At 44.2% G+C, this 17,402-nt stretch overlaps 1 protein-coding gene across 1 annotated transcript in view; it reads right to left on the reverse strand.

Annotated features, from left to right (window-relative positions):
• HAPLN1 (hyaluronan and proteoglycan link protein 1) overlaps positions 1-17,402 on the reverse strand; it is a 46,883-nt gene that overhangs the window by 22,543 nt on the left and 6,938 nt on the right. Inside the window, exon 3 of the mRNA XM_077816327.1 lies at positions 2,724-3,092. Within this exon, the coding sequence (XP_077672453.1) occupies positions 2,724-3,092 (369 nt within the window). The remainder of the gene's footprint in view (positions 1-2,723; positions 3,093-17,402) is intronic.

Here is a 17,402-nt window from a genome sequence, read left to right on the forward strand (position 1 = left end):
CGCTCCCTGACTTACCCAAGCGTTCCATTCCGGAACACCTTACATAAGTCGAAATTTGCATAAGTCAGAAACGTATCTCCGGCTATTACGCAAAAAAACCCAACAACCCAAACCCTCCTATTTCTAGCTTACGGAAATTTTCCGTAAGCTTGGATTTGCATAAATTGGGTTTGCTCTATAAAGCCAAATGCCTTTTGCCTCCTAGTCATTTTTTCTCTCCAAAAATGAGTTTTAGTTGACTTAACCTGTATACAAGTTTAATTTTCTCTAACAAAGAGTTACATTATTCTGTGATATTGAAGAGATAGAGACTAATAATAATGATGGGGTGAAAAAATGTAAGTTGAATACTTTTGCCTTTCACAATAGCATTGAAGTTATGTGGGTTTTTCTGTATTGACAGGTGGAATGCACCAGGAGTTGAGAAATGAACATGGAGAACTAAGGCAAGGCCATTCTACATATCTGGCTTCAACAAACAGAGAGATAGTCTTACTTGCAAATAAAATAAATACCAAAGCATACAATAGACCACTGTGAAGGTCAAGGATTCACATCTTTCATTGATTTGCAGGTGCACAAGTCAGATATTTTTCTAAACAGTGTCAGGAGATAACTTGGCATCTGTAAGGGTCTTCTCTCAGACACACACCTGGTGGCATGTATGGACAGCAGGGAGGCATCCACAAAAACAGACACAGCGCTCTTGAATGTAAAATTTTTCAATTCATTACACAAATCAATATTGAATACCTTGGAAAAAACAGGGTCAATTCTGATCTCATTTACACCAGTGAAAAATCTGATGTAATTCCATTGACTTACAATATATATGAGATCAGAATTTGTTGTTCTTTATTTATAGCACAAAAAACTTAAGGCCCATTTCGCAGATTTTTCTATTTTATTTGTATGTTAAACTCACTGTTTGCAAGAGCCCCATTGAGTGAAATAACTATTGACTACATATAGCAGATGCTTTTGCAGATCATTTGCAAATGTATTTTAGAGCAGTATTTAATTCTAGAGCTGGGAAAAAATATTCAACTTTACCAACCTTTAAAGAAAATTTTGGCATTTCTTAGGAAACTACTGAAACATATTCCCTCTTCATGTCCTTTTGGTTAAGTGAATGGCAGAAAGCCTTATAAAATATGACTTTACCCTGTGTCTATGGTAGTAATTCATAATGCTGTCTGTAAAGTCATAGGCCCAAATTTAAGGAGTTTCAAGCACAGATCTTAGTCACCTTCTGCTTCCTCTGATACAGGAATGGGCTGGGGGCTAACTTGGCCCCATCCTCACATAAACAAGGCTGGTCTAATTTATGATGGCTATCACAGTCTAGTAGCCCAAGATTCCCAGAGTACAATGCACTCCAGACATTTCCCGTAATGCTTCTATCACTCATGATATGATTTGGTCTGATATGGTGGTGTTAGCAATCTGACAGCTGTTTCTTCTGTCCCTAAAGAACTCTGGCCATCCCACATTGCAAGCACGGCTCAGTAACTCAGAAGAACTTAATAAAATAAGTATGAAACCAAATGGTTGTAGCTGACATACTGTGTCGTGTTCCTGCAAAATTACCATTTGAAGATAAGCACAATTTGCAGAATTCTGTGCAAGAGCCATTCAAATTTTATTCACTGAAAGCTCCTGAGAGTTTGAAGTTTTGGTATTCTGGAATTAATTTCTACATTTCATGTTAGCATGAATATATGTGGCCAGAAATCATAAGTTAAAGAAGACATAAGGGCCTATGCAAAGGAAGAGGGTTAAAATGAATTGAACTACAAAAAATACAGTATGACCTGTGCTTTTTCCTAAACAGGGTTCCCTGGAAAGTACAGAGCAGTTCTTAAATTTTTAAATGAAGCCACTGCTTTTACTGACACAGGAACACAGCTTTAAATGTAGTAGTGGTGGGTAAGCGGATGGGGGTGGAGTTTATGTGTTTAGATCTTAAAACAATCATGGCTTGATATGCTGCAGACTAGGAACAAACATTCTCTCTTTTTTTCTTAATAAATGGTTTTAAGAGAAGAATCTACGTCAGAATACACTGTACATTAGCTATTAGAGCAACCAATATGCAAAAGAAGCAGGTAACAGCTAGCAAACCAATTCTGCCACCCTCAGTCATGTGTAATACCTTACTCCTCAATAGTCCCAGAGAAATCAGAAATCAGTAATGGTACTAATCAATGTGAGTATGTGTGGCAGAATATGACCCTGTGTGATCAATCCACTTTTTTGATTGACTATTATTCAATGTGAATATCCGTACTGAAATTTTATAATAACCATAACCATCACTTCCTGAATAGATTTCCAATGATCATAAGCATATCATTAGGGTAGACAGAAAAGGAGTACTTGTGGCACCTTAGAGACTAACATCGGAGTGAGTTGTAGCTCATGAAAGCTTATGCTCAAATAAATTTGTTAGTCTCTAAGGTGCCATAAGTCCTCCTTTTCTTTTTGCGGACACAGACTAACACGGCTGCTACTCTGAAATCTGTCATTAGGGTAGACAGTAGTTCATATTGAAAAACTGATTACAATATACACTAGAATAATAAATGTAACTGCTAAATAGGGTAAGTATAAAATCTCTTTTCCACATTGCCATTACAGTTACCATTATGTTCTTCCATATTTACTTGGAAAAGAATGTGCTTGTTAATGCCCCACAAATCTGTAATGCAAATGCCTCCTACCTTGTAAATCCAGAGATACTACTGCTGTGTCATCCTCTAATCCTTCAATCACCTCACATTTATATCTCCCATAATCCTCCAGTGTTATATCTGTGATTACAAGAGAAGCATCATTTTCACTGCCTTTTTTCAGAAACACCCTGCCCTGGTAGTTTCCATAACTCTTCTGGTGGAGTCCCATTGCGACAAAGACGTCCACTTCCTTGAGGTAATCTGAGGTGAGTTTGGTCCACTTGACACGGATCTTGTGGGTTCCTGAGCCGGCTGATGTATGGTCACGATAAAATTTACACGGTAGTGTGATATTGCCACCCCTGTGTGAGAAGACTTTCGTTTGTTCTGCTTCCACAAGGAGACGGGGTCCATTTTCTGATAGAATTTGAAAAAAAAAGAAAACAAAACAAACAAATAAATAAAAAGAACCATTAGTCTGCATTCTAGCTTTTACAAAATGGGATACATGATCTGTGCAGTAGTAAACATTAGCTATTTGATACAATAGTTCTGCATGATCACTCTCCTACAGCTGTGTTGTACTATACTGCAGGTATTTAGTACCAGGCTTACTATACTAGCTTTATCCTTGATAATAAATCTCTACAACTTGAAATGAGAAGGTACCGCTAATGTAGTCCTTGCTTCATTGATGAATAGGCTACTAATACATAATTGATAAATTAACATTAGTAAGTAAATTATTGATTTCATCTATTTACAAAGGGCCAGACTGTGACCCAGCGAATGCATGAAGGATGGGGTACAAGGCTACATTGTAACAGGTAACAATTCAAAAGGTAGAGCAGTTTGTGGTCTCACTACTCTCCTTCCAACACTGGTGGTCAGGGAGTGGGCAGGCAGGAGGGAGGATTAAGGAGCCAATCCGCACAGCTGAGCTGCCACCCTGCAGGAAGTAATTTATGACAAGTATAGGAGTGGGGCAGATTACTTTCCCTTGAATAAAGAAAGGAACCAGCATCTGTGCTCAGGAAGGCAAAGGACAAAAGACTTGTATCAATGGTCAGCACAGAGTTAATCTCCCATGACTCCAAAGAGTCAGAGATCCTTTACGTTGTACAAATCACAACCTTATGTCTTTGCTCAATGTAACCCTGTACACAACAATGGTTTTCGAGAACACCCAGTGCCCTTCCATCAAAAATCTGTCATGCACAAGTGTGGTCACTCACAATGGATCATTCTCTTAAAATGTGTGGTCCTTTGGGGTCCAGATTATGGAACCCTTATTCATACTGGTGAGCACTTACTCATGTGAATAGTCCCACTAAAAGCAACGGGGACTACAAGTGGATAAGAGCGCTCAACCAGTGTGAGGAAGAACTCCACAATCTGACCCTTGATTCACATACTACTTTGATGGCACCACGACCTTGCAGTCAGTGAAGATTTTTGACAGGGTGGAATAAGATTATTCATTTGAGGCTTGTTTTGGCCCAAACTGTATTACTGATGAGCATTTTTTAAAATAATAATACAGCAGGCACCAGTACATGAAAGGATGTCCAATTTTCTCCTCATATTTTATTGTAGCCCTGGAGTTAGCATTAAATTCAGTTGACTGAGGTTCCCTAGTGTTTGGAAGCTTATCCAAATTTATCTAAAACTTTTGTCAACTCCTCTTCAAATGCCTTTCTTTATGCTATCACCAGCCTTCTTTCAAGCCAATGAAATCCCCTCTCCCCTTCCCTTCATGTACGCACGCACACGTCATCAACTCCTCCTTTTCCCCTCTACCCCAGATTCCCTATTCCAAGCTCCATTTTGCCTTCAGCAGACCGCTATTCCCGGTACTCTGACAGATCATCATGTTTAGTACAGTCAGCTGAACCAATTGTTCTCTTCAAATCTCGTGTGCTCTGGAGCTTCTCTGTGTCAAACATACATCATTCAATAGACTGTGTTGCCTTAGGACAGGGATCGGCAACCTTTGGCATGTGGCCCATCAGGGAAATCCACTGGCAGGCTGGGATGGTTTGTTTACCTGCAGCGTCCGCATGATTGGCCGATCGCAGCTCCCACTGGCCATGGTTCGCCCTTCCAGGCCAATGGGGGCTGCGGGAAGTGGTGCGGGCTGAGGGATGTGCTGGCTGCTGCTTCCTGCAGTCCCCATTGGCCTGGAACGGCGAACCATGGCCAGTGGGAGCTGCGATCGGTCGAACCTGCGGACGCTGCAGATAAACAAACCGGCCCGGCCCGCCAGCGGATTTCCCTGAAGGGCCACGTGTCAAAGGTTGCTGTCAAGGTTCCTCCCCCACTCTGAACTCTAGGGTACAGATGTGGGGACCTGCATGAAAAACCTCCTAAGCTTATCTTTACCAGCTTAGGTCAAAACTTCCCCAAGGTACAAAGTATTCCACCCGTGGTCCTTGGAATGGCCGCTACCACCACCAAACTAATACTGGTTACTGGGGAAGAGCTGTTTGGACGCGTCTTTCCCCCCAAAATACTTCCCAAAACCCTGCACCCCACTTCCTGGACAAGGTTTGGTAAAAAGCCTCACCAATTTACCTAGGTGACTACAGACCCAGACCCTTGGATCTTAAGAACAATGAACAATCCTCCCAACACTTGCACCCCCCCTTTCCTGGGAAATGTTGGATAAAAAGCCTCACCAATTTGCATAGGTGACCACAGACCCAAACCCTTGGATCTGAGAACAATGAAAAAGCATTCAGTTTTTTACAAGAAAACTTTTAATAGAAAATAGAAGTAAATAGAAATAAAGAAATCCCCCCTGTAAAATCAGGATGGTAGATATCTTACAGGGTAATTAGATTAAAAAACATAGAGAAACCCTCTAGGCAAAACCTTAAGTTACAAAAAAGATACACAGACAGAAATAGTTATTCTATTCAGCACAATTCTTTTCTCAGCCATTTAAAGAAATCATAATCTAACACATACCTAGCTAGATTACTTACTAAAAGTTCTAAGACTCCATTCCTGTTCTGTCCCTGGCAAAAGCAGCATACAGACAGACCCAGACCCTTTGTTTCTCTCCCTCCTCCCAGCTTTTGAAAGTATCTTGTCTCCTCATTGGTCATTTTGGTCAGGTGCCAGCGAGGTTACCTTTAGCTTCTTAACCCTTTACAGGTGAGAGGAGCTTTCCCCTGGCCAGGAGGAATTTCAAAGGTGTTTACCCTTCCCCTTATATTTATGACACGCCCCCCAAATCTCAGCTAGGGTGAAACACTGGCTGGGATTTCTTCCTGGAGCTCTAGGAAAAACAGAGTTAATAAGACACATGCATCTCTAAATATACTACCAAGTACATAAAGACTAACAATATTTTCCACATCTTAAGGACGATTTTAACCAGTTGATTCTGGGAAACTTTCACGGGAGAGTGCATCAGCCACTTTGTTAGAAGCTCCTGAGATGTGTTGGATGTCGAAATCAAAATCTTGGAGAGCTAAACTCCACCGAAGAAGTTTTTTGTTAGTTTCTTTGACGGTGTGAAGCCACTTCAGTGCAGCATGGTCGGTTTGCAGGTGGAAACGCCGTCCCCAAACATATGGGCGTAGCTTTTCCAGAGCGTAGACAATGGCATAACATTCTTTTTCAGTGACTGACCAGTTGCTTTCCCTCTCAGACAGTTTTTTGCTGAGAAACACTACAGGGTGGAATTCTTGATCAGATCCTTTCTGCATTAAAACTGCTCCCACACCACGCTCGGATGCATCTGTGGTTACTAGGAACGGTTTGTCAAAGTCTGGGGCCCTTAGTACAGGGTCAGACATGAGTGTCGCTTTAAGCTTGTTAAAGGCCTTCTGACACTTTCCGGTCCACTGAACAGCATTTGGCTGTTTCTTTTTGGTTAGGTCTGTCAGTGGGGCAGCGATTTGGCTGTAGTGCGGTACAAATCGTCTGTAATAACCGGCCAAGCCTAAGAAGGATTGAACCTGTTTCTTTGACTTTGGGACAGGCCACTTTTGGATAGCATCCACTTTGGCCTGTAGGGGGCTGATAGTTCCTTGACCCACCTGGTGTCCAAGGTAAGTCACTCTGTTTAGGCCTATTTGACACTTCTTAGCCTTAACAGTTAGTCCTGCCTCCCTTATGCGCTCAAGGACTTTTTGTAGATGTTCCAGGTGGTCTGCCCAGGAATCCGAAAATATGGCCACGTCGTCAAGGTAGGCGACTGCATATTCTCCTAATCCCACTAGGAGACCATCTACAAGTCTTTGGAAAGTGGCGGGTGCATTTCGCAGCCCGAAAGGGAGTACATTAAATTCATACAGCCCGAGATGTGTGATGAAGGCTGACCTTTCCTTGGCAGATTCATCTAGCGGTACCTGCCAGTACCCCTTGGTTAAGTCCAAGGTAGAGATGAACTGGGCCTGTCCCAGTTTCTCTAATAGTTCATCTGTGCGTGGCATTGGATAGTTGTCTGGGCGAGTTACAGCATTTAGCTTACGGTAGTCCACACAAAAACGTATTTCCCCATCTGGTTTGGGGACTAGAACCACTGGAGATGCCCATGCACTTTCAGAGGGGCGGATTACACCCATCTGTAACATATCCTGGATCTCCCGTTCTATAGCAGTTTTAGCTTGAGGAGACACCCGGTAAGGTTGGACCCTAATTGGGTGAGCATTACCTGTGTCAATGGAGTGGTATGCCCGTTCAGTCAGTCCTGGGGTGGCTGAGAACGTTGGCGCGTAGCTAGCGCACAGCTCCTGGATCTGCTGTCGCTGCATACGCCCAAGGGTCATGGAGAGGTTCACCTCTTCCACACCACCAGCACATTTCCCTTCGTAGTAGACACCTTCAGGCCACTCAGCATCATCTTCTCCCTGGGCTGTAAACTGACAAACCTTTAATTCTCTGGAATAAAAGGGCTTTAGAGAATTAATATGGTACACCTTAGGCTTTCGGTTGGAGGTGGGGAATGCTATGAGATAATTAACAGCTCCCAGGCGCTCCTGGACCATGAATGGCCCTTCCCACGATGCTTCCATTTTATGGGCCTGGAGCGCCCTTAAGACCATGACCTGGTCTCCTACTTTGAAGGAACGCTCTCTGGCATGTTTATCATACCAGGCTTTTTGCTCTTTTTGAGCATCCTGTAAGTTTTCTTTAGCAAGGGCTAAAGAGGTTCGGAGGGTGTTTTGTAGGTTGGTTACAAAGTCCAGAATGTTAGTTCCTGGAGAAGGTGTAAATCCCTCCCATTGCTGCTTCACCAACTGCAATGGCCCCTTAACCTCACGGCCATATACAAGTTCAAATGGGGAAAACCCTAAACTGGGATGTGGTACAGCTCTGTAGGCAAAGAGCAGCTGCTGCAACACTAGGTCCCAATCATTGGAGTGCTCATTTACGAATTTACGTATCATGGCCCCCAAAGTTCCATTAAACTTCTCCACCATGCCATTTGTTTGATGGTGGTAAGGAGTGGCAACCAAGTGATTTACCCCATGAGCTTCCCAAAGGTTTTTCATAGTTCCTGCCAGGAAATTAGTCCCTGCATCTGTGAGGATGTCGGAGGGCCAACCTACCCTGGCAAAAATGTCTGCTAGTGCCTGGCATACACTTTTAGCCCTGGTGTTGCTTAGAGCTACTGCTTCCGGCCATCGGGTGGCAAAATCCATGAAAGTCAGTATGTACTGCTTTCCTCTGGCTGTCTTTTTCGGAAAAGGACCCAGAATATCCACAGCTACTCGCTGAAATGGAACTTCAATGATGGGGAGTGGTTGTAGAGGGGCTTTGACCTGGTCTTGGGGTTTTCCCACTCTTTGGCACACCTCACAAGACTGGACATAGGTAGAAACATCCTTGCCCATTCCCTCCCAGTGGAATGACCCCCCCAAACGGTCTTTGGTCCTGTTCACCCCAGCATGGCCACTAGGGTGATCGTGGGCTAAGCTCAAGAGCTTGGCCCGGTATTTAGTTGGAACTACCAACTGTCTCTGAGGATGCCAGTCTTCCTGGTGTCCACCAGAAAGAGTTTCCTTGTATAAAAGTCCTCTTTCTACAACAAACCTGGATCGATTAGAAGAGCTGAGAGGCGGTGGGTTGCTCCGTGCCGCTGTCCAAGCTCTCTGGAGGCTTTCATCTGCTTCCTGTTCGGTCTGGAACTGTTCCCTTGATGCTGGAGACATCAGTCCCTCATTGGATTGTGGACCTAGGCTTGGTCCCTCTGGAAGCAATATAGGGGATGGAGCTGTTTCTGTTGACTGTGAACCGCTCTCCGCTGGTGCACTATGTTGGGATTCAGGCTCCGGCTGAGCCTCTTGTGTAGGGTTATCGGCTGCTGCCAGTTCAGGTTCAGTGGGGCCCTCTGGTGTTGAGGTTGCAAGTACTGGATTCAGTGCTGACACAGGGTCTGGTGTTGGTTGTTCAGCTGGTTCCGGTTCTGGGACTGGTTCCGTCTGGGTCTCTGGGACTGGATCCACTACTGCTGTTGCAGACATTGGCCTAAGGTCCAGGTCCATCACCTCTGACTGGGTCCTGATAGCAGTTTCCGGAACAGAGCTAGGCCTCACGGCTTGTTTAGCCTGGCTGCGGGTGACCGTTCCCACCCTCTTGGCCTGCTTCACATGATTGGCCAAGTCTTCCCCCAACAGCATGGGGATGGGATAATCATCATAGACTGCAAAAGTCCACATTCCTGACCAGCCCTTGTACTGGACAGGCAACTTGGCTGTAGGCAAATTGAAAGAGTTGGACTTGAAGGGTTGAATCGTCACTTGGATCTCTGGGTTGATTAAATTGGGGTCCACTAAGGAAGCATGGATAGCTGACACTTGTGCTCCGGTGTCCCTCCACGCGGTGACCTTCTTCCCGCCCACACTCACAGTTTCCCTCCGCTCTAAGGGTATCTGGGAAGTATCTGGGCCTGTGGACCTCTGGTGTGATTCCGGTGCAATGAACTGTAATCTGTTGGGGTTCTTGGGGCAGTTGGCCTTTACATGCCCCAGCTCGTTACATTTAAAACATCGTCCAGCTGACGGGTCACTGGGGCGAGGAGGGTTGCTGGAGAACGGGGTGGCAGGACGATAAGGGGTCTGGAGGGTTCTTTGGGAGGTAGGTGGGGCCTTGGGCGGCCCCCGGTAATAGGGTGTGGTCTGGGGTGGTCCCTTCTGGTCTCCGCTCCAACTGCGACCAGTTTTCTTCTTCTCTGCCACCTCCACCCATCTGGCTCCAATCTCTCCTGCCTCGATTACAGTTTTGGGTTTCCCATCTAGGATGTATCTTTCTATTTCCTCAGGAACACCCTCTAAGAACTGTTCCATTTGCATTAGGAAGGGCAAATTTACTGGAGATTCAACACTTGCTCCTGATATCCAGGCATCCCAATGTTTCACAATGTGGTAGGCATGTCGGGTAAATGACATGTCTGGTTTCCACCTTAGGGCTCTGAACCTCCGACGAGACTGCTCGGGTGTTATCCCCATTCTGACTCTCGCCTTGGATTTAAACAGTTCATACTTGTTCATGTGTTCTTTAGGCATTTCAGCTGCCACCTCAGCTAAGGGTCCACTGAGCTGCGGCCTCAGCTCTACCATGTACTGGTCAGTAGAGAGGTTGTATCCAAGGCAGGCCCTTTCGAAGTTTTCTAGGAAGGCCTCAGTATCATCGCCTGCCTTGTAGGTGGGGAACTTTCTGGGATGGGAAGTGGTACTTGGAGAAGGATTACTAGGGTTTGTTGGGATATTCTGCTGAGCCTTTATCTTCTCCATCTCCTCCACATACTTCCTCTCTTTTTCCTTCTCCTCCAGTTCTTTGTCCCTCGCTTCCATAGCTCTCCTGTGAGCAGCCGCTTGGTGTTGTTCTGCCTCCCTTTCTTGTTCCTTCTTCAGCCGCATGAGTTCTATCTGTCTTTCATGTTCCCTTTGTCTTTCCTCAGCCTGAAATTTGGCTAATTCCAGTTGTAGTCGAGCTGAGGATTTGGTCATTCTAACCTCTCTGTTTTTAACTAACTTTACACCCGAGGTTTAGAAATAAACAAACAAAACTTGGCTGTAAAATTTTGCTGTGCTGGAATAGAATACCTATTCTCTGATAGTGATTGTCAGCCTACAGAAAAAGACAATTCCCTTGTCTCTGTTCTGGGCCCAACTTAAAGCAAAAAACCTCCAAACTACTTGGAAACCTGCTTACCCAGCCCAAAGAAAAAGCAAATGGGTAGAACACACACCCCCTATTTACTTTTAGGAAGAAAAGAAAAAAAAAACCTCTGGGTTGGAAGACTGTGAATTTCCCTGCAGGAGTTAAGTACCCTGCCTCCAGGCAAAGAAAACCTGCAATTCACAAGATAATCCCCTTTTGTCTCTGCTTGGCCACAAAGCAGGGAAAACCCAAGATGCTTTCAGTTTCAAAGCTGCTTCAAAGCCACAGGAAAAAAAAATTCCTTTTTAAAATCTGTATTTCTAGTTCAAAAAATCTCAACTGGATCTCAAAATGATTTCAGGTTAATCCCACCACTATGCCACCATGTCAAGGTTCCTCCCCCACTCTGAACTCTAGGGTACAGATGTGGGGACCTGCATGAAAAACCTCCTAAGCTTATCTTTACCAGCTTAGGTCAAAACTTCCCCAAGGTACAAAGTATTCCACCCGTGGTCCTTGGAATGGCCGCTACCACCACCAAACTAATACTGGTTACTGGGGAAGAGCTGTTTGGACGCGTCTTTCCCCCCAAAATACTTCCCAAAACCCTGCACCCCACTTCCTGGACAAGGTTTGGTAAAAAGCCTCACCAATTTACCTAGGTGACTACAGACCCAGACCCTTGGATCTTAAGAACAATGAACAATCCTCCCAACACTTGCACCCCCCCTTTCCTGGGAAATGTTGGATAAAAAGCCTCACCAATTTGCATAGGTGACCACAGACCCAAACCCTTGGATCTGAGAACAATGAAAAAGCATTCAGTTTTTTACAAGAAAACTTTTAATAGAAAATAGAAGTAAATAGAAATAAAGAAATCCCCCCTGTAAAATCAGGATGGTAGATATCTTACAGGGTAATTAGATTAAAAAACATAGAGAAACCCTCTAGGCAAAACCTTAAGTTACAAAAAAGATACACAGACAGAAATAGTTATTCTATTCAGCACAATTCTTTTCTCAGCCATTTAAAGAAATCATAATCTAACACATACCTAGCTAGATTACTTACTAAAAGTTCTAAGACTCCATTCCTGTTCTGTCCCTGGCAAAAGCAGCATACAGACAGACCCAGACCCTTTGTTTCTCTCCCTCCTCCCAGCTTTTGAAAGTATCTTGTCTCCTCATTGGTCATTTTGGTCAGGTGCCAGCGAGGTTACCTTTAGCTTCTTAACCCTTTACAGGTGAGAGGAGCTTTCCCCTGGCCAGGAGGAATTTCAAAGGTGTTTACCCTTCCCCTTATATTTATGACAGTTGCCGATCCCTGCCTTAGGCTAACCCCAGAAAGCACAAGATTTGAGGTGGCAATCAGCGCAGCAGCCCAGCTGCCCAGTAGATGGATTAATTCCCTTCGCAGCACACCTCCCCCACCCCCACCTCTGCTCCATGCGTAGCTTGCCAAAATGGATGTAGTAAGCTCAGTCCTTCTGGAAATAGCTCTAGATTCTGTTGTCTTTTATCATTAAAGACACTGACTAATACTAAGTAAGGAATCACCGAATATCCACTTATTACAAGAAAATTACTAAACTCACTGTACAAATAGGACAAGAAAAAAGACTTTGTAATTCCACAAATGTGATCTGTACTGAACTGAACTGCCTAGAAATGTGCATCCCAAATATAGGGTCTAATTTTGCTCCCATTGAAGTTAATGGCCATGGGCGGTGAGTATCGCAGACCAGGTGATGCTCAGCCTCCCCAAACAGCAAGGTGTGGGCTACCTATGCTCCATTCTGAGGCCCCTGTCCTGCTTCCCACTCTTCCCCTGGGCCTAGGCTGTGGTTGGGACTAGGGCAGGCTGGCCGGTAGACTGGGATTCAGGGCAGCTGGGGCTGGTGCTCGTGCAGCCCAGTGCTCTGTGGCTGCGGGTGCTGAGGGTCGTGCAGCCTGCCTGGCACTCCAGGGCTGGGGGCACTGGAGGCTGCAGAGGGGAGCTCGGGGCTCTAGCAGGGGAGGGGAGTGACCTCGGGCAGAAAGGGCGTGGCCGGGGGCTATCCTCCCTGAATGGGTGGTTCACACACTGCCTATGTTAATTGCACAGATCCAAAGCCCATTGAAGTCAATGGCAGTTTTCTATTCACTTCAGTGGGCTTTGGATCAAGCCCTTAGGACCAAAAGCCTAGAGACACATGAAAAAGTGTAAACACAATTACTATGACTGAATGCACAAAAGGCATGCAGTCCAGATAGGCAAAGAAGCCCTGGAGGAAGAAAGGAGTAAGATGGGACTTTGAGAAGCAGGAGAAAAGACTATGGAACTGCAAGTATGAGGCCTTTTTCTGCAGCCACAGCAGCAGCCATGAGCCAAGAAGCAGAAAGTCACATCCTCACATTCCATCTAAAGTGCATTAGAACAACGAAATATCAGGCTTTTACGAAGGCACTCCTGTACTAATGATACCCACCACCACTAGATAAGGAAACAGATCTTAAGATATTTTTTTAAAAAAACCCTTTGTTTGATAGCATTCTGTCTGGCAAGGAATCACTTATCATCTGTTGTGTTTGTGAAATCTCTACTTTATCATTTTGCCTTTAGGGTCCCTACTTCTCTATTGTTTATCTGTATGGGTTCTGCCTGGTTCTTTGATTGTTTCTGTCTGTTAAATTACTAATTTTGCAAGATTTAAATCAACTAAGGTGATGGGGTATGGTTAAATAATTGTTTTGCAATATGTTAGAATTGGCCAAAGAATTATTTTGTAATACTTTAGTAAAATGATGGGTTATGGTATAGCTAAGCAGGACTTAAGGTTCATTATATAAACTGGGCTCCAAAAGGAAGTTCTTTGGAACCAACTCCAGGACACAGCCCAAGATCAGAGCTACCAGACCTCAACACTCTGCCAACTATATCATTCAAACACTGGAGTCCCAGATGACCTGAACCTGACTGGCCACCAGGAAAAGTTCATCTGCCTTATTGGGAGTGATGAGCCTTGTATGCTTAGTGTGTGCATTCTGTTTTGGTGATTGTTAATAAATAGAGGTTTAGGATATTACTGTGTAAGGTTCTTTCACTGATAAAATACCCCGCAAACCCGCAGAAGGTTATGCCCTGAGCTCCAGGAATCGGGTACGGGTGGGTTCCTAAATTAAGAGGGTTACGCCTTGCGCCCTGGGAACTGGGTAAAGGTGGATGTCCTAGAGTAGGGGTAGTCAATTATTTTTTGTCAAAGTCAAAATTTCTTGGTCAAGGTATAGTCAAGACTCCAAAGAAAATAATAATAAATATAATAATAATAATATAACATGTAAATAAAAAGATTTGGGGTCTGTTCAAAATCATCTGGCGGTCCAGATTCAGCCCATGGTCTGCCTATTGACTACCCCTGCCCTAGGATCATAGAATACCAGGGCTGGAAGGGACCTCAGGAGATCATCTAGTCCAACCCCTTCTGCTCAAAGCAGGACCAATCCCCAATTTTTGCCCCAGATCCCTAAATGTCCCCCTCAAAGATTGAACTCACAACCCTGTGTTTAGCAGGCCAATGCTCAAACCACTGAGCTATCCGTCCCCCCAGGGGGAGTGGGTGAGTGAGTGAGTGGGTAAAAAAAGGATCAGACAAGATAAGTTCTGAATGAAAAACGTTATACTGTGGTCCACACCTTACTCATCCAGTTGTCAATTTGTGCAGTGCAAGCACTCATTTTGTGCTGCCATTGCAGTGACTGCAGGAGCCACACAATAATGTCAATATTTTTGGAAGCAGCTCTAGGCTTTTGATCGTTTGAAAAAAATCTGTTGGGTAAATGATACATTCATTCCCCAGTAATGGGCAGCATATGCTTGACTCCCGTATGCACTACATGTTGGGGTACATGAAACTTAGCAAAAGACATGTAAGCACATCAGGAAATGCTGCCTTTTATCATAACATAATTTGCATATCTATTCACGTTCAGAAGGTGTAATCACAGAGACAAACTCATACAGCAACTTACTAGAGATAGATTTAAGAGTAAGATATACGGCATCCCAAATACTTCCGTTTTTAGTCAGCAGGTAATGTGCAAAAAAAAAAAAAATTACTAATGTATGTGCAGAATGCCTATGTAATCAGTGTTGGCAGCTCTTTCAATTTCCTCCTGACTAACGTAGGTTGAGCTGAGTTGTAACCAGTCTCATTATAATGAGAGACGTTCCATCCCTCTTATTCTACCTGGGGGAACCCCCCCCTCTGATTGGTTGCTCTTCCCCACTCCCACCACCAATCAGGGCTGCTGCAGGAGGAAGGCAGAATTCCTTCCCCCTCCCCTCAGGATAGAGAAGTTTTTTGGATAGAGGATGGGTAGAGAGAGCAGACGACACCATTCTCACAGGAGGTGAGGAGGGAGCAGAAAGACCCCATCAACTCAGGTGATTCTGCTCACTCCTCCCCCTACTCCCCTGTGAAAAATGCATCTGTTTGTGGGCTGCTCTTTCCCCTGCTCCTGTGTCCATCTTGGCAACACCAGGCCAGGCAAGAGAAAAAGGGGCAGGCAGGAGGAGAATCCCTGGAGCTACTCTGCCTCTCTCTTAAGCCTGGGAAAGGAGAGAACTGAACTCCACAGTAGCTCCGCCTGCGCAGGCCTGGGATAGGAGGGTGACAAGCCCCAATACCTGCTGAAGAAGCAGAGCTGGGTTGTGGGAAAGACAGATGTGGGGCTTATCGGGGAGGAATGGCTGTGCAGTCTGCAGGGGGTGCACAATGGGCTCAGAAACAGGCAGATGTGTGGCTAGGGAGGGCACAAGTTAAATGAATTAAAGTGTTGAATTTTGAGGAGAGCTAGAAGCTCTGTACCATCAGGCAGCCAGTGAGAGCTCCTACGGCCGGGGCCAAAATCACCTTCCTCAGTAAATCAGAGGGAATTAGCAACACTAATTGTCTCTCTCTCATACACACACAGATTGGGCAGGAGGGAGTTCACAAATCAAAAGAAAAACCAAAAATACAAGATTATCTTTTTTAAAAAAGAAATAAAAAAATCCAACAAAACGCTCATGATTTTTTGGGGTCTGACTCATGATTTTTGAACTTTTGGAGCTGGCAATATTGGGTAACCTTCTGGTGACTGTATGTTGCGACCAGGGGCGGCTCTATCAATTTTGCCGCCCCAAGCAGTCACCGCCGAATTGCCGCCGCCGCAACAGCCCCATTCTAAATGCCGCCCCAAGCATCTGCTTGGAAAGCTGGTGCTTGGACCCGGCCCTGGTTGTGACCCTTCCCCGCCCCCACCTGACTCACAGAGCACCTGACTGCATTAAAACCAGCTTTAGCTCAAGGTGTAGCAGCTCAGCCTTCAAATCTGGAGGTCCACAATTCAATCCCCACTGTGTCAGCCAAGATGGTGGTCGTCACATTTGTATGTTGTTATGTTTATTTTCCTTTGTCTAGTTGCAGAGTTTTTATTGTTCTGGGTTAGATTCAACAGAATGAATCAGAAATCACTACTTCCTGTGCCACCAAAACCTGTTGCACTAGAGAATCGAGCTCTGGAGGAAGGCAGGCAATATATCCATCACCAATATACACCTGGATAGGACGCTTCAGCCTGGAGCCCTGCCAGCGGAAGTTATGGAAGGTAATACACCTAGGAACAAAGAATGCAGGCTTTACCTATAGGATGGAAGACTCGGTCTTAGAAAGCAGAGAAGGACAGAATCATCAGTGATAACCACCTCAGCGTGACCTCTCAATAAAACGCTGTGGCTACAAGGGCTAATGAAATCCTTGGGTGTATAAAAAGAGGAAAATCAAGCAGAAGTAGGGAAGTGTTGGAGAAGAGCTAAGTGCTAAGTCTGAACTGAAAAATCATTCCTCAAAATGCAATAAGTGAAAGTGCTCACAAAGCCTGCTAAACTTTGAGCAAGGAAAGTCTCCTGAAAACCCATGTTTGGAAAAGATAAGAATATGACATTGAAGACATTGAGCATATTGTTCTTCATAACTTTCCTACCCAAATAAGAAAAATAAAAGTTATTTTATTTTTTCACCTTATAGAAGTGATCTTGTCCCAGTACACAGCATTGTTAAAAGAGCTACTAGATTATTATTTGTGGTATTGTTGTAGCCATTTTAATCCCAGAATATGAGACAGACACGGTAGGTGAGGTAATATCTTTTACTGGACCAACTTCTGTTGGTGAAAGAAATAAGCTTTCGAGAGCCACAGAGCTCTTCTTCAGCGTATTACCTCATCCACATAGTCTCACTCGAATACTGTGTCCAGTTCAGGTGTCTGCATTTGAGCTGGATGATATTTTTTTGCCAAAACTCTATTTTTTGCCATAAAAAAAAATCAGGTCAACCAAAATGTTTTGTAAACTTATGTCAAATTTACTGAATTGTTTCAGTCAAAAACATACATTACAAAAGAAATCTGAAAACAAATAAATAAATAAAAAGTTCAGAATGAAATGTTTTGATTATTCTGTTCAAAGAGACTTTTTGTTTACAAAATTGACTCAAATTTTATTTTTTTTAAAGGGTAAAGATCCTCAACAATGAAACATTTTGTTTTTGGTTCACTGAAAAAATTGAAAAACTGAAAAATTGTTTTGGGC

The sequence above is a fragment of the Eretmochelys imbricata genome, chromosome 5, assembly GCF_965152235.1.
Source record: "Eretmochelys imbricata isolate rEreImb1 chromosome 5, rEreImb1.hap1, whole genome shotgun sequence".
NCBI lineage: Eukaryota > Metazoa > Chordata > Testudines > Cheloniidae > Eretmochelys > Eretmochelys imbricata.